General features: G+C 38.5%; 1 protein-coding gene across 1 annotated transcript; it reads right to left on the reverse strand.

The window, feature by feature from the left end:
* Positions 1–250: 250 nt before the first annotated feature.
* LOC116255789 (SNF2 domain-containing protein CLASSY 4-like) lies at positions 251–7,040 on the reverse strand. Its single transcript, XM_031631801.1, has 5 exons — positions 6,711–7,040; positions 5,784–5,848; positions 3,341–5,674; positions 2,603–2,746; positions 251–2,491 (listed from the first exon to the last, which is right to left on the reverse strand). The coding sequence occupies exons 2-5, from the start codon at positions 5,844–5,846 to the stop codon at positions 602–604; spliced, it is 4,431 nt and encodes a 1,476-aa protein (XP_031487661.1). The 5' UTR covers positions 5,847–5,848; positions 6,711–7,040; the 3' UTR covers positions 251–601.
* Between the last annotated feature and the right edge of the window lie 10,090 nt (positions 7,041–17,130).

A 17,130-nucleotide genomic window follows, 5' to 3' on the forward strand; every position in this document is an offset into this window, starting at 1 on the left:
TCCGCCCTTTGCAGTAGAATCTTTATGGCCATGATTTATGCACAACATATATCTTCAAGAGAAAAGCACTAAGACACACACACACACAGCGTCTGTGAGAGAGAGAGAGAGAGAGAGATATGTGCTGTGAATGAAAAGCATCTGGTGAATTTTGAAATGATGGTAGCAACCCGAAACTATGGAACTCCATCATGATGGGGGCGATGGACAGTAAATGCTAAGAGGAGAACATGCGTTGAGAAAAAAAGAATTGAAACTAAAGGGTATAATTTTTTGTAACAAGAATTACAGCGTTCTTTTTCTTATACGAAAAAATGATTTGTTACCCCAAAAATGAATTGTAAAAGGTTCAAAAGTTAGGCATCCAATGGTTAACAGATGGGAACCACTCTGTAAACTTTTCGAAAGCATATGGGAGAGACCATAGCAACTCGGAAATCTCAGAAGCCTAGAGCCAAAAAAGTGGAGTTCCACGCTCCTGATCTCTTTCTTTATTTCGCTTTTTCAGCGTAGAAACCCAACAAAACAACCACGAAGTTGAAACGCAAGCCCCTCCATTGTGATAGTCCACCAACCAGTCCTCCTGCTAGACCTCAAGATCCTAACCGCACTTCGGTTCAAGAACTTTCTCAAAAAAGCTAGCAGATATGTCCCGCTTAATCAGTTCACAGAGGACTCCATCATCGCATTCCTTTAAAGTGTCTACCAACGTATCGTTCTTTGCAACTGTAGAAAACACCAACTGTGAGAACTTGTCCTTTATATCTTGTATTTTATGCTTCTTTTCCTCCAATGTAGAAGACGCAATCAGATTGTATGCATAAACAACTTTCTTCTGGCCGATCCTATAAGCTCGACCTATGGCTTGCCTTCGTACTGATGGATTCCAAGCAAGATCAAGCAAAACCACTCTTGAAGCCCCTGTCAGATCCATCCCTTCGGCACACACTTCTGTGGAAACAAGTAGTACCTTTACTTTCTGTGAGTTGTTAAAAGTATGAATTATTGGCTGACGACATTTTTGTGCAATTCCTCCATCAAGCTGCAAAACTTCCTGGCCAGTGGTCCAATTGAAGGATGAAATAAGAAAATGTTTGATATTGGAGAGTGGGAGGACAAATTGGCTGAACACCAAGACTTTTTCATTCAAAGCTGCACACAGCCTAACAAGCTCAACTACAAATCTTACTTTAACTCCATCAGTAATTCGGGCATTTGACAGGTCTGCTTGGTGCTCTTTGATAACGTCTCTATCCTTTGCATCCAGGGTCTCTATTCCCAAGAGAATGGATGGATGGACGGAGATGCACGACACCCTATAGTTATTCTCGAAGTTACTTTTCTCGGTTAGCTTCTCAAGGATGCACCTCTGAAGAGTAGATGGATACAGAAAGACAAAATAATCTCTCAACCCAGGAAGCTTGTGGAGATTACCTTCATGGACATGGACGAAAGGATCAATTATTAATCTGAGCTCTTTTAATCTTGAGCTATTTCCCCGTGGTTCTATGCCACCTGAAAATGTTGCAAAAGTACGTCTGAACACCGTCTCATTTTTATCCTGCAAACTCATTTCTTTTTCAACTGGATCAGCTTCTAAGCCATTTTCATGGTCCCCAAAGCTCTTGAAAATTCCTTCTGCAAAAGTTGGTCTAATCAAGTACAATGTGTTAAAGAGCTCCACAAAGTTGTTCTGGAAGGGTGTGCCAGACAGCATGATGCGCCGTTGAGTTTTAACACGTTTTAGGCATTGCCAAATCCTGCTAAACCTATTCCGAGCAGTATGCCCTTCATCAAGGACAAGTAAACCTGGATACTCGAGGAGTATTTTGCGTATGACTTGACCTTCTTTATCAGAATGTCGCCTTTCGGTGGTAAGCTTTCTAAACAGACCATAACTGATTAGCAGAACACTTTTCCTATCAATCCAAGAAAAGATTTTTATTATACGACACAAATTCTGCCTTCCAGTAGAACCTAACTTACCTCGCCTTCTTGTCAGTAGTTCCAAGGCAGAACTACTTTCTCTTCCAGAGAAACCCCGACTGTTGAGCATGTGCAATGGCACCCCAATTCCCCATTTTATGAACTCACCTTCCCAAATATGGAGTAGATTCACTGGAGCAACAATCATTGATCTACAATCATCAAACCTTTGAAGGAATGACTGGAGAAATGCTATAGTTAGAAACGTCTTGCCAGAACCTGGAGCATGTGAAATTAAGCAACCGCCTACAGCATCTGAATTGGAAGTCAATTGATCAAGAACAATTCCGCCTGCTAAATTTTTCCAGATGAACTCAAAACCTTCCTTCTGGTGCTGGAACATTTTTTTTCTCAACTCAGGAATAATATCCCACACAGTTCCACTGGTGAAATCATTTGAAATGTTGCTGCAACCGCTAGCTTCACAATCAAACTCACCCAACACCGAGTCATCCCCCTCTTCATATGAACCTTTCCTGCTCTGTTTTCCAAAGGTACCACTAACCTAACAGCATAGAACGATTTTGCATGAGTCATATCGATATACACTTCTTAACTTGATAAACAATGAAATATGCCCATCCAATAGTAAGAGAAGCTTGCCCTTGTTACCTACCATTGGTGGCATAAAGTGCTTAATCTCCGTCTTCACAAAGGAACATATTCTGCATATAACACCAACTTGTTCATCAAGGACGAATTGATGCTGACAAGCAGGTGATTTAAATTCACAACTAAACATGCTTCCTTTGGGCTCGACCTGCATCCGCAAGTGAACCTTGTTATTTTCCCATGCAAATTTTAAATCCTCCGTGAAATTCATTTGTAGCTTCCAGAGCACAAACAGGATAAAGTAACCATCTCAGCAATGAATAGTAATAAAGAAATCCCACAGTTCAAACAAGTTTCAGTTACGATTGAAAGTTAAACAGCTTGATTTCTTTAATTAAAGATCTAAGTCTTGACAGACACAGGCCTTGATACATGCAGGTTTAGTCAGCTTGACAGTTTGCCATTTTGTTTCTGGAAAATTCACACATTCATGATAAACACAGATATGGTGCACCTTCAATGTCGCCTTTTGAGAAAGCTGAAACCCGAAGATACACATGTGGTATCAACTGCCATAACTTGTTTTAGTCTTGGTTTTCAAACATTTGACGTTATTAAACTTTGGGCCACATTTGGTATGTTCACTTCATGAATTTCATGTGTTAAAACTTACTGCTATAACATGTTTTTCTTATCATGAGATTACCAATTCTGGACTATGAGATAACAACTTTTTGTACTCACAAGCTTGCTATAACAGGAAAAAGAAAAGGAAACGATGGAGTGGTTTGAAACATCTCACCTCAATTTCCTGCCAATCAAAGGATCCAATTGCTTCGCATTCAAGAACAAAGTCCAATTCAGCCCACAGTGCGTCCAAATTTTCTTCAGTTTCTGACTTCACATGCTCGGGCTGTAAGTCCCTGAATGAAAACCATAATGGCAATTCTTTAGTTAGATTCTCTCCTTCACTGGACTTGACATCATTTGGGATGGCAACTCTCTTCCGAGAAATTGTGGCTACAAGAAGGTCAAAGAGCGAGACATCTAATGAACCATGCTTTGTTTTTGCATTTCCAGAATTTCCTTCAGGATATTCATTTATCTCCATGTCAGAACATCCGTCACTTTCACTTTCTTCGTCTTCATCATCCTCACTATCATCACAGCAGCTACTGCAGTCATCATCAATATAATCACACTGTTGCTCTCTAGATGCCTCCCTACCCATTTTTCTTATTCCCTTTTCAGCAGAACCATCGGTAACACGTCCAGCATCACCAAGAAAATCACCGAAGCAAGTTCCTTTCTTCCCAGATATCTTGATGTCTGCTGTTTCCATTACGTTGTCAGCAAAACCAGTCCCTATACATTTTCGATCAGCAAGACAATCATTGCCATCATCATCAGAATCAAGATCCCCATTGATCCGGTGACTGCTTACATCAGAAAAATCATTTGCTAGACCCTTTTCGTCAGCAACATTATCATTGCCATCATAATCAGGAACACCATTGTCACTTACTTGATGACCGCTACTACTGCCATCGTGATGCATATCATGGTCAACGACCAATGGATTTAGAGAATTGTTCATACCTATACAAATAGGCTTGCTAAATGATCCAAACTTTCCAATCGGAGTTTGTTTGAAATTTGACCTTGTTCTTCTGGCGACACAATTATTCAGAAGCCCCCATTTATTTTCATCAGTAGCATCTGATGGATCATCAGTACAATCTTCTGCCAGTTGTGCTTCTGCATTGGAAGCTCCCATTTTCTTAAAATGATCACCAACGTCATCCTGTGCTCCATTGTTGCTGACAGAAAAGGGGCATCTCGATGAATCCTTTGTTCTTTCATTAACTCTACATTCTATTGCAACAGACGTTTCCTGCTTGCTATTTCTGCCAGGCTTCTCCCTTTCCATGCGGTTTTTAATCTCTTTCTTCTGAATTATCGGATTTTCCCTCTGTAGCACCTGCCTTTTCTCTCTCCTAATTTCCTCCGCTGCAATGCCTTCGTACTTCTCCTCCCCCTCATCATTGTCAACAGCATGATCATCAACACCATCCTTTTCATCTTCCTGGCCCATGTTTGCATCCGAAGAAATCCTCATCTCCTCTTCTACTGCAATCTCTCTTCTTGCAGAAGTTCCCAGATGATTGCGGTCTTCATTCGTGAAATTAACACCATCACTCCCATAGTGAATGCTTTCGTCATCATCGTCCGTTTCTTCCTTACTCTCGCCTACTTCAAATTCATCATCGTCACTCTCACCATGACTTTCCTCCTCCCTCTCGTCTTTTTCAAATTCATTATTGCTACTCTCATCATGATTGCTGTTGTCCTTACCGTTGCTTCCTTCTTCAAATTCAGCTACTGAATCTTCTTCATCCACTTTAATTTGTCTCCCCGACAAATTATTCTTCTTCTTTTCCTGATTCATCGCGGAATTGCCTTTTGTCAACCTCCCCCATTGTCTTGTTTTCCTCACAGGCGCGTTTCTCTTCGCCCACACAAATTCATTCGACCAGTGAAACTCTCCATCCACAGAACTCTTTGTTTCCACTTGCGTTCTTCTCGATATACCCTTCCCTACAAACTCCTCCTTACAACCATCATGATCGCCGGTTACATGGATCCCGTCTCTCTTCCTTCGACAACAGGAAGGAACACCTTCCCTCACCGAAATCGAACCTGCCGCCCCTTCCCAACAGGAACCCCTCGCAGACGCTTCTTCTCTCCCCTTCCCCGACTTCAAATTCCACTTCCTTCCCACGTTTCTCCTTACAAAACTACGCGGGTGCCCTCTCGCCCCCTCGCCCTCCGCCTCGTCCACCTCCTCCTCCTTGTCATTGTCGTCCTCCTCGCTCGAGAGAATAACCGTTTCACTTTTCCCGCCGTTTTTTCTTGCTATCCGCCTTCTTTTCTTAGCAGAACCTAAATTCTTCTTCCTTCCCAGGCTTCTCCCTACAAAACCACTATGCTGCCCTTCCTCCCCCTCCACCACCTCCCCCTCCTCCTTCCCCTTCTTGTCATTGCCGTCCTCCTTGCTCGAGAGAACAACCGTTTCACTTTTTCCGCCGTTTCTTCGGGCGACTCGCCTTCTCCTCTCAGAAGAACCGATCGCAGCCTACACAATTTCTCGGATTAATTATCCCAGACGACACAAGCAAGAAAATCGTTCCCCTCAACCATGAGAGAAGAAAGCAAACAAAACAAGATGAGCAAAAAGGAATTACCGGAGGACGAGAACCTGACGATTTCTGGGTTTGCCTCCTCGTTCTCCTCGCGACGCAGCTCATGGCTGCACGAAAAGAGAAAACTCAAGCATTTAGACGATAAAAAGAATACTTCAAACATCGAAATTGAGTTCCATGGCAAGAGGAAGATCGAAAATAAGGATAGAACCGAGATACCACTGTTTTAGGGCGTTTCGAAGCTTCGCCAACCGAAGATGAAGAAATTAATTTCACCAAAAATTCATTTTTTAAAGGCAACAAAATGTACGTAATAAAATAGAACTAAAAACACTCATGATAAACAATTTTGACACGCTTATATATATCGCTAACGAAATATACAAGAACATTTTGTTTCCAATAATCTACAATTTATTTCGAATATAATCAATTGGACAATTCATATATATACATTTGAGTTTGAACCAACACCATAAACTCCTTGCGTGCATAACAGCATATTTGCATAATGATATACAACAATCAAGATATATTTCTTTTTTGACAAACTATTGATCGATAACCTTTTCGAGTAATGATAAACATACACACCGACCTTCAAAAGTTTAAAAGAATTTGCCGGAGGAAGTAAAACTTTCAGCCAATCAATGAAGTAATCCAACTAGGAAGACACACTAGAAATTCAAAATTTTAAATGTATTATCAGTTTCACACACACACAGAGAGAGAGAGAGAGAGGGATGATGCAGCGCCTCTCTCTCTGGCTCTCGCTCTCTCTGTGTGTCTCCAAAGAAAGGCCAATTGAGAGAGAAAGAGAGGGGCAGCGGCTGGGCCTTTTACGGCCTTTCCCTCTCTCAACCTGCCCACCTCTGTAAGAGACAGAGGGAGAGAGAGCGAAGAGAAGAGAGCTTATGTTTCTGATAACGGGTGACGGGCTAACGGAGAGGCAGTGCAGTGACCAAGTACCTACAGCAATGGCGGGGAAGACGACGACATCCCAGCGATGGAGGAAAGGGCTTATAAGGGGGTTAGGGCACGCATACAGGGGAAACCTAAGAAACAGAAACCTCGATAGCAAGACTACGGGTGGCTTCTTTCTACGTCTGGTGCGCACCGACGTGAACGGCCACGAGGCAACCCATGGAAAGGGATGATTCCGACACCTTCGGCCGCTCAGAAAAAAGCGGGAAGCAGGCGGAAGGGGCGGCGTGCGCGCCACTTCCCTCCTCTGATCTGCGTCTGTAGTTCCGCTGCGGCAAAGGGGCGCGTGTAGGACTCGAGTTCCCGGGAAAGGGATGCAGGTCGGCGATCGCATTAATTTTTTTAAAGGAATTACAAAAAGCCGCCCAATTTTTTTTGGTGATCTAAAAATCACTGATCTAATGAATTGTCCGTTAACTCCCATGTTTGGTCCTTAAAATAACTAAATTACCCTTTGTCATTAATGAAACAAAAAACCTTCTTCAAAAGTTCCTAATGAAATTCACGCCACATAAACTCACTGCGTTGGATTTACCGTTTGCATTCGACCGCTCATTTTAAAAGCCATCGAACTGATTTAGCTTAGTGACGTCGTTAGAAATTTGAAAGCCGAGTTTTATGAAAAATAAATTTGTAAAATAATTTTTGAAAATTGATTTATTTGTATAGATGTAAGGATAAAAATTGGATGCCGGACTCAACACGAACTTAGGTTGGTTCGACTCAGCTCTAGTTAATGCGATAACTTTGTTATATACATTATTTTATATTAAATTATATGTATTTTAATTTTAACCAAGCCGGGTCGAGCTTGGACTCGGGTTTTAGGTAGTCTAGTCATGGCACAGCTCGAACCCGAAGCCCGAACCAAACTCTTTATCAGGCTAGACCGATCTGATGTCCAACCTTAGTAAAAACTTGAAAGAGAGCGGCCAAACCCAGTTTTCTCCAAAAAAAAATTGAGGGTAGGTTTTTCAAAGCCTTTATAAAAAAAAAAGTTTTGTCAAACAATTGGGTTTTTGACAAACTCAATTTTAAGTATCCATCTAAATATCCCCTAAGCGTGTACCTTCAAAATTTATAAACATTCAATTACTGTTCATGTCATTAAATAATGCATATGCTAGGTATATAATATTCTTTATACAGCTAAACGAACAATGGGTTTTGACTATTCCTTTCCTTGTCTTTTCTTCTTATCCAAATAAACTATTATATTTTTGCTTCCCTCATTTTCCCTCTTTATCAATAATTTCTTCGTTTATTTTCTTTTCCCTTACATCTGTAATCCTTTCTTCTCAATCCATGGAAACACAGTGTAAAATCTCTATCATAAAATTTTTCTCTATCTTTGCCATAAATATATGTTTGCACTTGATCATCAACAAATGAGATGGTATGTATACCTCTTGTTTGTAATACAAGAATAGCTATATATATAGACATGATTAAAAATGCCTTTGTGAGGACTTCTATTATTCATCATCCTGTCTTTCTTTTAAGCATGGGCAACGGATCCCGATATCCGAGAGGTACTCGATACATAACCCAATCGGGCCCAAGACCTGGGCTGAAAAAACCAGCCCAGGTTGGCCCGATAATATTTCGGACCAGCCCGGGTCAGCTCGATGGGACCCGATTTGGCCTGATTAATTTTTTTAAATTTTAATTACTTTTATTTATATTCAAATTTTTTATTTTAGATGTTAACAAATATTTTTTATTTTAATCGGGTTGGGCCGAGCTCAGGTTCGAATATCGAGTATCAAGCCGAGCCCAGGCTTTTGCATCAAGCCGACCCGATCCCAACTTGTGATGTTCAAGTTGTGAGGTGCTATCAGAATGGCCGATCCCAACTCTTATGGAGCCAGGCCGGGCCGACGATGCCCAGGTCTACTTTCTATGCTTTCTCAAATACGATCACACTTAATTATTTATACATAAAAGATCGTATGTGTATATAACTCTCATTCATCTCCTGCAAAATCAGTTTCTACATGGCATGTGTTCAGCATGTCTGTGTAAAAGCTTTCAACTCTTTTTGTTTCGGCGTGATATTTCTTAATGTTCGGTGGTATTTTCTAACCATCATATATTTAAGTGAATGATGATGCCGCTCCTTCCAACTTTTTGAAATTAGTGGAGGAGCCAAAAATATTTGAAAGATGGGCGTTAATATTTTAATTTACAACCTCTATGGGGCAGCCAATAAAGGTGGGGATCGGGTACATCAGGCTTTGGGCCGGCTATTCCTTCCACAAACTGGCCTAGTCAAAGAAATTTTGTTGGGTAGAGTCGGCCTGGGTCTGAATCTAACTCGGCCTGATACACTTCTTTTGACTCGGGCTCTATATATTATTTATGTATTCATCTCTCTTTCTTTCTTTGTAAAACCTGTCATTTTTCATTATATAGAACTGAATATGTTTCTAGAGATGCATATATATATATATATATATATATATATATATATATATATATAAAATAGTGGGCCTAATTAAACCTCTCATTAAGTCATAATGAAGCATAAATTATATACATTAAATAGGGGGTTACTACTTTTGCATGAGAAAATAAGTTGATCAAATATGTTAATGGGTGTATCGAAAGATTGTTGAGGGGGAAACTGTAGGACATCCTTCTTGGGAGAAGTTGCAAATTCTGATCATAGTTTTAGTGGCCTTGAAGATAACCACTTTAACCTTGTATTGTAGTATCTTAACCTTCAATTTGCTGCATTCTTATAGGGGAAGGTCCTAACAACAGAAAATTGGAGAAAAGACAGAGGTAAGTCTTCATTTATGCTCCTTTTCTATTTGGGATTAAATTTGGTACTAAATGGTGTACTCCTCGATTGTCTCAGCTACTTAAGAAAATAAGAAGTAGAAGGGGTTGTTGATTGAAACTCAGGGATGTGGGATGTGTCTAGTCAGCAAAGGTCCTAGAGAACCAGAGGCCTCATGATGTTGATAGTCTTGTAAGTTGTTGGAATTATATTTGTTTATGTTTTAACATGAATGAAAAACATTCAGATATGTGTGAAACATGTGGTTCAAATACGTTGATGTGCTTATGTGCATATAGATATATATAAACATAAATATGTAAATCTGTATATGCGTAGACACACGCTTAAGAACACTTAGGTTGTGAATGAGAATAATTGTTTTGCGTATGATATTATGCATTTCATCATGTTTCTAGGAATCTAAGCATGGCATTAAGTTTCTTTTAGAATTCAGAATACAATCAAATTACAAGAGAAGATTATCATATTTTCTTAGTACATTGGCAAATTACTAAATGGTTGTTGTGAGATGAAAATGCCTTAATTTCAAAAAGTCCATAACTAAAGAGTTCAAAAGAATCTTTTGTAATCAATTTTGTTGGATAGTAAACCATGCATAGAAACTATTGTTCTTCCTTAAACCATATTGGTATATATGTCTGTATGTGTTCTGCTAAAAGAATTGAATAAACCTATGTAATGACCTTTGACATGAATATGCATGTCTGTTAAAACAGCATAAATAAGGAATTTATCAAGATTCTTTGTGATCTGGTTTGCTAAGCAGTCAAAGCTGAAGAAGGTTACTTGTACAAATTAGGATGAGCAAGTCAGATTAATGAAAATTACTGCTCATTGATTGTGTCTCTACTTTGCTTATAGATTTAATACATCATGTTAATTCATCACTATAACAGAACATAGGAGAAAAAAAGAAAGAGACAACCATATATTTACCCCTACTAGAATTTGTGAAATCAAAATATCACTAAAACAGAGTTATCATAATATGTGATTATTGGTAGTCTACGGATATTATGGAATAACTTGCACTTACCAGCACTAAACATGCATGGTAATATTCAGACATGAGAGAAGTATGTAGGTCTCACCCTTTGCATGTGTTTGCATGTAAATCAATGTATAAGTTTGGGCAATTATGCATATAGGTTGATTACACACACACATAGACTGTTAAAGGTGGTTCTATTTTCTATTAACATTAACATGAAACAATGCATCCAATCACATTTACAATCTTTTCTGAAATATAGTATGTGATTAGAATCACAAATTACTCTCAAACGCCACAGTGTGTAAAACACTTGAAGTTTAGAACTACTAAACAAGTTTGTGATGATTAGTTGTGAAACAAGTCTGGCCGAATAGAGAAGTGTGTAGAAAAATTCTATTGCAAATAAAGCAATGAGTAGAGACTAATCTAACTAATTATGTCTACTTCTAGAAATAGTATGAGCAAGCCTGATACTCCCTATTGTGTTGATGTTTTTGTTTAATAAGGCTAAACAGAATGTAACCTGAGAAGACTGATCAGGTTGTAAGATATTAACATTTTCCTCTACCAACTTATTATTTAGTGTTGAGTAGCTGCACAAAAATAAATCATAAGAAAAAAAAATCTGGATGTGGATACTTAGATCTTAAGTAAGAATAAAGTGATTCTAGTGCCATAGAAATAAGAGAACCAAACCTAAGGAATGGCCATTGATGTCAGATTGAGATTGTCACAAAAAAAGAATCATAGATTTGATTAATGCAAGAAACCTGCTCAACGAGTAAGCCAAATTAACTAAAAACAAGAAAATAAAAAATATGATTAGAGTCAGAATCCCTATGATGGTTAATTGGATTTGTTAGAAGGTATTTTACATCACTTATTCTTACCTTAACCTGGGTGAACCTCCTTCATACTTGCTATCCAACTTGTTAGCCTCTTAACCTTAGAAATGGATGTGTTGAGTTGAGTGGCCATGTCTCTTACCTCATGTTAAGGAGTGATTGACTAATGCTTGAGCAACTGCTTAATTAAAAATCTAGAAAAAGGAAATAACCTCAAGATTGATGTGAGTCCAAAGCATTGTCTCTAATGCTATACTTACAATTGTCTCATAAGAACTACTTATAAGTAGATATATTCCACATTATGATATTAGATGCATGGGGAAGAATGTTGAGGTTGGGAATGGAATAACCTAAATTATGGTAAAGATGTGCATATGTTTAAATGGATATACACATAACTACCTTCTTAGTATAAAATTGCATTCAAACTTGAAATTAAGACATAGATGGTAAAGACCACATCATAACTCTCTCTCTCTCTCTCTCTCTCTCTCTCTCTCTCTCTCTCTCTCTCTCTCTCCATATATATATGTGTGTGTGTGTGTGTGTGCACAAATCACAGTAAAAGCATGAGTATGACTAGTACTAATGCATGCACATCAAGTATTAATCAAGGATGTTGTGCAAAATAGCTTCTAAACATTTGTTATAAGAATGCATTTATAAGGTTTAACTCTAATCCTCTTAGAAATTTGTGGTTAGTAAAATTGAGATAGTCTTGGGCTTCCCACGGGTGTCCTCTCTAACTTGATTTGACGTTCTTCTTAATGTTTTTATTACTGTTTCTGCTTCCAACCATGTTGGGTTCTATCATAGTCATTCCTTAAAAAGGGACACCACCCATCGAGGAAGAAGCTCAGGGTCGTACCTGAATCGAAGATGGTCCACCATTGTCGAAGTCATCGATCATTCAGAGGCCCCAGGGAGGGAGTCAGGGAGGGACTCGGGAGGGAGCGAGAGGGCAGACGCAGTGAGGGAGGGAGTCAGGGGAGGCAGCGAGAGAGAGATGAGGTCTCGTGGCAACGTCTAGAAAAATTTTCTCTTTCAAAAAAGTACTTGACATCAAATGGCATGTCACTTGGAAGTAGGAACTCTCTTCTACCATTTTAGGATGCTTTCTAATGCACAATTGGGGTCGAGGAGATGCTCAACTCGATACCCCACCTCATCTGTCCTAAACAATTATCAATTCTAGCATGCACATGCAAATGCGTCACATTTTCAAAACAAACTACTAATAGCCTTTCAAAACAATCATATCATGTATCAAATCATGTGCATGCATACATACATTCATTCACAAAACAATCAATCAATTCACATCACAATCTTAGGATCCCACGATCCTAGGAACACACATTCACACATTTACCCCCGGCAGGGATTTGTCTGGAATGCCGCCATACCTGTGGCGTGCTTACAAAACTCTTGAAAATGCCTCGAGCTTTGAATCTGGTAGCTCAAGGTCGACGGGACGTGCCCGGTGTACCTATAGACATAAACAAAAGATAAGATTTCTACTAATTAGCTTATCGATCCAAACAAATATAAAACAAAATCATTGAGGCACATGTCATTGCCTCAAGAAGTTGTCGACGGGTAGTGTCGAACTACAAGCCCTCTAATAGGCCACCTCCCAACTTTTTGCCGTTGCCACGAAACATCAAAACCCAATGCTTCGATCAATCCATCCTTAACACATTTTCAAATGCTTTCTATAGTTAAAGCGTCTTCTCCACAAATACACCCAATTTACATGTTCTTCTCCAACTAACACCGCAATACGCCCGTTGACAAAAGCTTGTGCCACATGCTCATCAAAACGATTCTAAATCTTCTCACCCACTTCAAATCTCTACCATGCTTCCCTATTGCTTCGAAAATTAACCTATCATATTTAAATGATCATTATAGACATGAATCAATGCTTCTCCAACATAATCCTACACTTTCTCCAAAAAGCAAAGTCGTTAACATGCATCCGAAATCATTAATTCTACCTTCTAGCATGCTCAAACAATAATTATACATGTTTCAAAAAAAATATATAATAAAATAGGCTCAATTACGCCTTGCTCACCCCAAAACAAGAGTGTAGACTGCTGCAATCCTTCCGGCACCACCTCATGAGTTAGAGAGGTCCTCAAATGGCTAAAATCATGCAATGCCGCCACCACAACGCCTTCTATTCACTGCTATGAAGAGAAATATGCAACCCCAAACTGCAATTCCAATCCAGCAGCCACAACTATTGAGAAAAGTAAAACTATGCTCAAGAGGAGGAGTTCGGCTAAGGGATTGATTCTGTTGGGGGAGGTAGGGAACAACGAGGGAGAGGGAAGCTAGGACTGAGAGAGAGAGCACGAGAGCTGTGAGTGGGAGGAGGCTGGCGGTATGGAGAGGAAGTGCAGTGAGAGAAGAGGGGGCAAGTAGAGAGGGTTCGGACAGTTGGGGAGAAACGGACAGAGGGAGTAAGAGAGACCGTAGAGGGAGGTGCAAGTGAGGAGCACGAGAGAAAAGAGGGAGACGGCCAGAGAGAGGATGCTGATAGCGAGGGAAAAGTCTACGCGAGGGGGAGGAGGAGAAGAAGGGCGAGGAAGGAGGAAGAGGCGGAGAGATAGAGAGGCTTACCTACGCCACTGTTGCCGTCCTCGTCGCCGTCCTGCACCACCACCGTCTTCTTCTTCTCTGCACTGGAACGAGAGGCATCCAGGAGAAAGACGAGGGAGAAGAGGGAAAGGCGAGGGAGAAGGGGTCTCGTGTCGGGCCCTTCACGCCAAGGATTTCGGGTCCGGGTCTGGGTCCCGATCCGACCCGACCTGCCCAAAAACGGAATAGCGTTACACGTCCTGCTATAAATAAACTTGTTGATGAATCGACATTCAAGAGTGTTCAAGTAAAAGGAGAATTTGGTAAGGTCAGATTCAATTTCATGTCAGCTGAATTAAGTAAAAACTGCACAAAATTGAACTAGCTTTTAAGAATATTAATCAGATTATACAAGTCACAAATGCATAATTTGTATGACGAACACTAATATTTTTTGACTGAATATTGTTTTATGACTGAAAACTTGGAGTCATGTATCTCAAAATCGTATTGGATTTGGATAAAACACTCATGGGACATCGCTGATATAGAGGCTTAACCAAACCAATGAGAACCTTAGGCCTAAGGAGCAAAATGTTGGGATTTTCGGGTGAGTGGAGGAGAGCCCGTGCTTAACTTAATGCCAAAACCCCTACTCAGTCTTTCATCCTTTAGGGTACAAGGTCTGCTTTTAAGTAAATACTCTAAAAATAATAACAGTTGGATTATTATAAAACTCATTACTGTCAAAGTATTAAGATATGAGTATTTTGGGTAAACAAAATGAGTATCTCATTATCTAAGTGAGAGAAACTTTGTTCAACTTTTAAAAGGAAAGAAAACAACGTTTTGCCTCTCAGAACCCAATTTGAGGGTGTCATCCAAACATGACCTTCAATTTGAACATATTACATAGAACTGCCTACATTACAAAAAAGAAAAAAAAGTGGTATGTAAAAGAAAGCGACTCAAACTTATGGATGATTTCCTCATACACATGAATATGGGCATGTTAGTTTTCTCAAATTTTGATTTAGGGTTTTAGATTTTGGGTTGCACCAAGTTTCAATTGAATTCAATTTCTACTATATATAGGTTGGTCCAAATTCAAATTTTATACAAGTTATGGCCTTCTACTTCTTAGGGTTTATGGTATTCTTTTGCACATAAGAACTGCTCGTGACTGTTTGAATTGTATGAGGTCCAAAACAACCCGCATTCAAAACTTCTTGGCTAAGTCTTTTTTTTTTTTTTTTTGCTATGATGAGGACAATATTGCTCAAATTTATGATTTTTTTTAGAAAATAATATTTTATGGAATCACAAGGTGGAAACTTGTGTTAGAATCCTCAACTTTGCTTTTCATAAGTTTTCAATTTTTCACTTCAACCTCACAACTAGAGTGAGATCTAAAAGCCTTCCCTTCAATTTTTCGAGGAAAGTTGCATTGATAAAAATGTCAACATATCTTATTAAGATTGGATATCAGATCGAACCATTCCCAACAAATCAGATCAGATTCAGATTTAAGAAATGATATCCGATCAAATTCAAATTTGAATTCCATTTACTCCAATGTATTAAATATTTTTACTCCAACGTATTAAATATTTTCTCTAAATTATCAGCACAAGAAAAGCCTTAAGAAGATATCGTATTTTTAACGAAAAAAAAAACTTTGAAATAAATGTGGCAAATTAGCTAGTAAAGCCTTTCACATTTTCCTCTTAGTCTTGATGGCATCTTTTGAGTGTTTCAGGGTGACGTTTTCGCTATAATTCACCTAGTGGAATTGTTTTCTTTTTTTAAGTACAAAAAATTTACTTTTTTAAAATTTGAACAGAAAATTGGCTACCTACCAACATTCAAAGTGTCTGCTATGTTGACCTTCTTGGAGATATTTATACAATCATTTAAGAGGTTTTGATAGCCTCAAATTTAAGATAATTGTGATTTGAAAACCATGGATTTAAGATTAAACCCTCCCCTTCCATCTTGAATCAAACCTTTTTCTCAATAAAATGAAGTAAAATAAAAAATTTTAATTAGTTTGATGAACCATTGATTTTATCACGGATCTTTTGCAACATAAGCAAAAGCATGTCATGTCATTCTACATCAGATCCATGGATTTTCAATATAAAGTAATCAAATGATTTATAAAGGAAAAAAGTTACCTCTTTGATTTCATTTCATCCGAAAGGTTTATCTTAAGTTTGTGAAATCCGATTTTCATTGGTGCGAGGGGTGGAGCCAAGGCAGCAAGGACCCAAAACCACTCAAAAATAAAAAAATAAAAAAAAATTATATGTAAATTTTTAAAAATTTCATTTGTCTTATTTTGAAAAATGATATTTTGATCTCTATCAAATCTTGAAAGTATAATTCAACCCTTTTCATGAAAAAATTCTAACTCTACCCCAAAACACTCAATAATTGATTAAATTAGCCATCAAAATAAAAGAGGCTGCTAGTTACTTCTATCGGGTTCTGGCGAAAGCCCGTTAAGCAAATGCCCCAGTTGAGGCCGCAACCATCACGTTAACCTTGTTGCCTGGAAACGGTTGCATGGTTGCCTAGAAACGACCAGTCATGTATGAAGACTTTTATATGCTAAAGTTTGGATGGAAAATTCATAATAAAATGACAAACTGCAATAGTTAGCTCCCCACTGCACAACGCACATATTTATTAATTGATCACTAATTAATAACATTAATTAGAAATTAGTGACCGATCCGTCACAAGCGTGACCTCAACGGGTTATGTCACAGGGGATGGATGAATCATGTTTTCAGACGTTGAAGTCATGCTGGGAATGGACAGGTTCTTGATTTCTACCTCAAAGCACTTCAAGTAAAACTTAAAAAATTGATTATGAACAATAAATAAGGAATTTGAAAACAAAATAAAAATTAAAAAATTAAAAATAATTTATCATAAACGACATGCGTTGACCTATAATATATGCATTCAAACATGTGAGATTGGAATATGTTTTTTTGAAAACATAATAAACTATTGCTTACAGTTTAAGAACTGTACTGGAACTCATGGGCAAATGAAAAAGGGAGAGGAGTTTGAATTCTTCAATTTTTAAAATTTTAATCATTATATATATATATATATATATATATAGTAATTGGTATTTACCACATAAAGCCC

The sequence above is a fragment of the Nymphaea colorata genome, chromosome 6, assembly GCF_008831285.2.
Source record: "Nymphaea colorata isolate Beijing-Zhang1983 chromosome 6, ASM883128v2, whole genome shotgun sequence".
NCBI lineage: Eukaryota > Viridiplantae > Streptophyta > Magnoliopsida > Nymphaeales > Nymphaeaceae > Nymphaea > Nymphaea colorata.

Excerpts from the sequence above, each read along its gene's own strand:
- LOC116255789 (XM_031631801.1), bottom strand. The coding sequence starts at position 5,846 with ATGAGCTGCGTCGCGAGGAGAACGAGGAGGCAAACCCAGAAATCGTCA. Across the intron at positions 2,747-3,340 it reads TTGATTGGCAGGAAATTGAG|GTCGAGCCCAAAGGAAGCAT; the intron begins GTGAGATGTTTC and ends TTGCGGATGCAG. Across the intron at positions 2,492-2,602 it reads AGCACTTTATGCCACCAATG|GTTAGTGGTACCTTTGGAAA; the intron begins GTAGGTAACAAG and ends CTATGCTGTTAG.